This window comes from Aplysia californica, unplaced genomic scaffold (genome assembly GCF_000002075.1).
Source record: "Aplysia californica isolate F4 #8 unplaced genomic scaffold, AplCal3.0 scaffold00389, whole genome shotgun sequence".
NCBI classification, from domain to species: domain Eukaryota; kingdom Metazoa; phylum Mollusca; class Gastropoda; order Aplysiida; family Aplysiidae; genus Aplysia; species Aplysia californica.
The window spans coordinates 130543-136796 of NW_004797659.1; the positions used below are offsets into that span (position 1 = coordinate 130543).

The following is a 6254-nucleotide window of genomic DNA, read 5'->3' on the forward strand; positions in this document are numbered from 1 at the left end:
GCAAGGAGGTGCTATTCCTATTCTTCTTCTGGAAAAACGAAAGAGAGCTTCAAAACAGACTGCAGCGCCATCTGAAGCAAAGAGCGAACTTCCTGCGTACACTTTTTTGGCTGAGTGGCCCATCTTGTTATGTACTATCTTTGGTTACATGCACATCAATGTTTCTAAACTACAAAGCAGAAAAATAACAAAGAAGACCCACTGCAACTTACAAATATTTCTCCACTTCCAGCGAGTGACAAGAAGCCCAGCAGGAGACTTCAGTGATCCCGTAAAGATTCAAAAACTTTGTCCTTTGGTTGTCTGGGTGCAGCCATCTTTTCAGCTCCGCTCCGGAAGGAAACTGTTCTCCGCCCAGAGCAAGCACACGTAGCCAGGTCTGTGGGCCTAGGATGGTAGACCGCAATTTTTCAGATGAAAATCTTCGCATGAGCGAAGGAGTTGCCTAAAATAGAAAAGAAAAAAAGTGAGGGACAAACAAAAGACTGTGAATTAGTAAGCTATCATAATGTCACTGGATCATGAAAGTGTTTCAATAAAGGGTAAGAACTTTACAACATTTTCAAGGGAAAACTTCTTGACTTTCGTCAGCAATAACTTTTGTTATTCTTTTTAAAGATGTCTTTGACTGATTGTCACTATATTAGCTTACAGATTTGGGGAAAGCAAAGAACAGAATTTTCACAGTAATGAGTGACATAAAAGGAGCAAATTTCCAAATTCCATGATATTTCGTGGGGAATTTCAAACAATAATCTTCCTCACATTGTAAAGAGATCTTCAGTAGCACCCCCGCCCCCCTTCCTACTTGATCAACAGTTTTGGATCTCCACTTTAAAAAAAAAATGTCATAACCAAAATAGCCGTCACTGGACCTGAACTTTTAGCTCCAGTCCCTTCAATAGTGGAGAAAAGTTCCCAAACCTGCATGCATGTGACTCTCTGTCTAGTGTGTAAAACATCAAGCAGACGGTCAGGCCTCTGTTTGACCTCTCGAGGCACGATGACCAGGCAAGCCCCACGGATCAAAGTGCAGAAGATGTCCACCAGGCTGGGGTCAAAGGTGAGTGGTGCTGTCAGCAGGACTCTGTCCTTGGGTCCGAGGTCAAGGATTTCACTGGGGTTTATTGTATTCACATTTATTTATAAGAGAGAGCATGTGGGAGGGAGAGAGAGAGAGTGAGAGAGAGAGAGAGAGAGAGAGAGAGAGAGAGAGAGAGAGAGAGAGAGAGAGAGAGAGAGAGAGAGCGAGCGAGCAGAAAATTAGATTTTGAACTTGAAACTCAAATTGAAAAACAGTTATGACAATGAGAGATGGGATAAATCAATCAAAATGCATCAAGATTTCCTCTATTAATGAATGCAGAAATTTTCCAAATATATGCAGTAGACTAGCTATACAATGTGTGTATCAAAACATTTGTACAAAAAGAGCAGAAACTAAGCACAGTTGTGGTTTGATTAAATGTTTCTATCAGTTTTACCACAGAGAAAGAGAGAGAGAGAGAGAGAGAGAGAGAGAGAAAGAGAGAGAGAGAGAGAGAGAGAGAAGAGTGTGCATGTATCTGTGCGCGTGCGTGTTGCCATAGCACACACCTTAAGCTATACAAGCTGGTAGTCAATTCTTGAAAAATACTATAACTGACCCGAGATGAACAATGTTAGGCACAATGCAACTGTGAGGCACCCGCACCACTTTCGGTGAGCTGGTGGTCCCAGAGGTACTGATGCAGTATGCCAGGTGTGGCCAGACTCGGTCAGCTTTAGCACCAACATTGTCCAGTTGGATTAAAAGCAGATCTCCAAGGGTGAAAGCGCTGAGTTGAGACGAAACCCATGTCCATTCTGACTGATCCAAAAGTTCTGTCAAATCCTGGGATAAGTTGAGACATTTAGGTACGGGTGCAGCAACACACATTCATATTTTGAGTTGAAAGCGAACTAAAAGTTTTAGAGTAGGTCTAGCTGACTGAAAAAATTTATCAACGCAATAATAGTCCCTCTTAATGTTACAACATAGCTTTTATCTGATTTGTTTGGGTGCCTCACAAGACACAAATTAAAACTTTCAGAAGCTGGGATAAATCTTGATTCAGTAAGAATTTCACCACAACGTGAAAAATTCTAGTTCAAATCTTTTAGGTCATTTAGTACAAGGGGGAAAAAAGGAAGACAGACAGACAGAAATAACAGGGAGGAAGGAAAGAAGTAGGACCTACAAGTGACATCCCTAACCACCTGCTTTATAAATGGGTTTCTGTGATTTGGAATTGTTGACAATAAGTATCAGAATAATGAATAAATGTACGACAAAACTTTGCTCTTTATAGAACTAAACCTCATAAAGATGTTTTTTAAAAGTTGAGTATATTTTAACAGCAAGCAATTTGATTAATGAGGTGTGTGACAATCAAGGCACTATTATTTTTGCAATAAGAAGTAATTGTTTAACTGTGCTCTAAGAGTAAGTGAAAAGCATCGGAGATACAGTAGAAAACACACATAGCGAAACCTGCCGGGTGTGAAAATCTTTTGGTTATGTTCGAATGTCCCTACAAACATGTTTTAAAAGCAAAGGAAACACATCCTGTATAATATAGGAAAACATTCAGGACCTGAAAATCTGTTCAACATGTGCATTTTCATTATATGCCTGCTGAACTGCACTAACTTTTTCAGGAACAGCAATGACACAGTAAGTACTTACCCCAACAAATTCTTTGTGGCTTATGATACACGTAACCCCTACTTTGCTCAGAGCAGATGCAGTGTACCTTGAACCGTCCAGACTCAGGGGATAAAACGAATTCCCACTCAGCAGAATCCTGAAAGAAACCACAAAAGATTCTGACTACTAGGAGCGCACCTGTCCCCGTCGTTTTATGCAAGAAAAAATCTTAAATTATGCAAAATGAGCCGAAAAATGTGAAATTATGCGATTCTATTAATTTTAACAAAAAATGATAAAGAAAAATTTACAGAAATTATGCAAAAAATGATCAAATTTTGCTAAATTACGCGGGGTGCATAAAACCACGGGGACAGGAGCGCACTAAAAGCTAATTTGAAATCATGCTGGACTATGATGTACACGGAAGACTTTTGTTTTAATCTCTTATGGGACATTCTAATGTTTGGGTTGTTTATTGAGTTAGAATTCTGACAGTTCTTCATCCACTAGACTCAGTCCTATCAGAGACAGATGCTATTTCACTTAGATGGGTGGTGGGTGCTCCGATGTGGTTTGCTCCTTCTTTCCGATCAAATATCTTATCTCTACCCTTCTTCTTTTTTGTGTTTGTTTCTTGTAACCCCTCTAATCTCCAACACTTAGATGAGCTAATTGTAACTCTTACAAAAAAACTAAACAAAAAGTTAGTTGTCTAATGATTGAAAGTGGTGGTACACCTGAACCATTCTATCTGACTAATGTTCATATGCACTGACTATTATCCCTTTCAGAACTCTAAATAAACAATCCTTCAAGTCAATTATGAGGAACACATTTTGACAATTAAGTACAATGATTTTCAAAGTTGAAGTTCCGACCAGTGGCAATTTTGTGAATACTAGATAGCTAGACAACACAGTGGGAGTGGGAAAAAAGGTTGACAATCCTTAGAAAAAAACCGTTAAAAGCCTGACTATGGACTGTCTAAAATTTCCATCACAGCTGTTTTAAAGTGTATGCTTTCATTTAAGTATGAGAAAAAATAATAAAAACAAATAAATTATAATTTGAGCTTAACTTGACCTTTATGTGGATGAATGTGCAAAGAAATAGCTCCAATTAAGTTTCCAATCCATGTTAGCAAAGACATTATAATCCTGTCATTGTCAATGAAAAGAAAGACAAAAACAACTACATATTGACTTTACTAGCTGTGCCTCCTTTCGATGAAAGGAATGATCGGTGCTTTAATATCAACTAAAAGTCATTGGCCTACTATATTTACACTCTACTGGAATGGAGCAATAAATCTTCAGAGAGGCAAAAAATTAGAAGGTCTAGATCTATACTCTCAAAACAAAATGCGCCTCGCGAAATATCACTCTGGATTTTCTAAAATTACAGAGACAAAAGCGTCGGCCTACAAAAGCGATCGACGAAATAAAGAAATTTAGCTTTTTGCAGCAAAACTGTCTCAAAAACTGAAAAAACCAAGGGCGTCATGATCTGGAGAATATTTTAAAGAATCTTTTGGCGAGAACCGCATGTCGATCGATGCAGCCATTAAAAAGCCTTTTGAATAGCAAAATTCGGCCACCACAAATAGATAATAGATTATCACCAAATAAAGTTTATCAAGACATACAAAAAACATAGAGCAGTCACAAAGACAAAGACACAAAGACAAAGACACAAAGACAGTATAATGTTTTTGTTACCCAGTAAGGACGGCAGGCAAGTTGATGTCATTTTTGAGAAGGACAGCGATCACTTGATTCCTCTGGGGCAAATGTGACAGAGTATCTGCGAACTAGGGAAAAAACAAAGTTGAATTATATATATGACAGTTCTTTTTTATCCATGTTTGATTGTGAATATTTTGGAAGGTTCGGAACTATGGGTAAAAAAGTTAAAGGTTGCTTTAGGACAACAAACAGGTGAAGATTTTTAAATTGGATGTAGAAGTATATGCATGTTCAGACTTCATTCTGAATTAATGGCATCTTCATCATAATCCGGTGCCTTGCCGACTGACGTGGGCGATTTCATGCTCCATTCCCAGATTTTTGTCACCATTCTGACCCCAGGTAAGCAAGAATGAGTATTTTGAGAAGCACAGCGATCACTAGATTTTAAAAAACCCCAACAAAAACAATACAATGAGCTTCTAGGAACATGTTGAATTCTTTACTTTAAAAAGACAATCTTTCAATTCTGCATATTTTATTCACATTTGCAAAATTCATATTAATAGGAGTAGAAGTAGGATCAGGAAAGCCCTTATCCGGGAGAAGTAGTCCTGGCCTAACAGAAATTTTTACAATCATGTAGGCTACAGAATCAGAAACAAAAACGGAAGTCGCATTAAAAAAAAGGGAGGTGCAAAAATAATAGTTTGCGACAGTTTTTAGAGCCAAAATTGTTCTCAACACACAAAAAATGTTATCATCGTGCCGAAAAATAGTCTAAAATGGGTTCGGATCCTCAGCAACCCAGTCAGCTTTTTTACACTCGACTTTCGTTTTTGTTTTCGATTTAGTGTAAAATGTCTATGGAGTTAGGCCGTTACCACTTCTCCCGAAGACTTAATCCCAGAAGTGTGGATATTGTCAAATTTTACCATTGACCATTGCAATGTAGGCTAAGCCAAGCCTATTCGCCAAATCTTAATAAAATGTCAGCAAGTGGATGCCAAAATATGAATGTCTAATTTTTTACCTGTTCAACAATTGACCAAAACTCAGAATATGTGAGACTTGTCTTGTGTGTCTTGTTAGAAGTGTTAACTTGCCCACTGCCTCCAAGAACTCCAGCTCCTTGGAGGACTTGACATGTTATTGTTTTGTCACCATTTTCAGCGTTTACTTTCAAACCAACAGCGTTGTCTCCTTCTCCGTCGTCGTACACAACACACACTTCTTTGCCATATTTGGAAACGCATAGCGAAACAAGGCTATGGAGCGTTTCCTCCATTAGCTCGAACAATTCGAGAATGCAGGCTCAGTCATTATAGTTGTTTGAGCTATCTATCAAATATTTCCACTTCCCAAGTTCCTAGTCACAAACCAAACAAACAAGGAGTGTGAAAGCGAAAGTAGCAGATTGGCCAGTTGTTTCTGCTCGTGGCACAAGCAAATGGAACACAAAACCTGATATTTAAAAATATACAACAAAACTAAATTATATTTAGTTCTTATCAATATAAAAGGACTTATTTACCATAATAAATGGGAAAATTACTCAAATCAAAGAGCAGAGTGAGAACTTTAATTTGTATGGATATTGGCGTCACTCTAAGGGCTTGAGCAAATTGGCAAACAAGTATTATTATTGTTGATGTTACAAAAACTAAACTCCGAATTTAAATGAATGCATGTCTGTCTTGCCGTCGACCACAGTTTCGCATTTTTAATGTTTTGTACACTAAATAGAATCTACCCAATTTCTTCTTGTTTATGTTGTTGAAAGCCTGTGCACATAAACTTTCTGGAATGATTGAAACTGGGTTTCATTTATCTTACCCTCCCCCCGAAAAGATAAAAAAATTAAATGTTTCAAGAGTTTTTGTCGTTGTTTGTTTACA

At 37.9% G+C, this 6254-nt stretch overlaps 1 protein-coding gene across 1 annotated transcript in view; it reads right to left on the reverse strand.

Moving 5' to 3' along the window:
• The window catches only part of LOC101846669 (beta-alanine-activating enzyme), a 19298-nt gene extending 13542 nt beyond the window's left edge, over positions 1 to 5756 (reverse strand). Inside the window, exons 1-6 of the mRNA XM_005103764.3 lie at positions 5390 to 5756; positions 4390 to 4481; positions 2708 to 2825; positions 1647 to 1873; positions 925 to 1117; positions 213 to 445 (exon numbers count right to left, since the gene is read on the reverse strand). Coding sequence (XP_005103821.1) covers positions 213 to 445; positions 925 to 1117; positions 1647 to 1873; positions 2708 to 2825; positions 4390 to 4481; positions 5390 to 5644 — 1118 coding nt within the window. The 5' untranslated portion in view covers positions 5645 to 5756. The remainder of the gene's footprint in view (positions 1 to 212; positions 446 to 924; positions 1118 to 1646; positions 1874 to 2707; positions 2826 to 4389; positions 4482 to 5389) is intronic.
• Between the last annotated feature and the right edge of the window lie 498 nt (positions 5757 to 6254).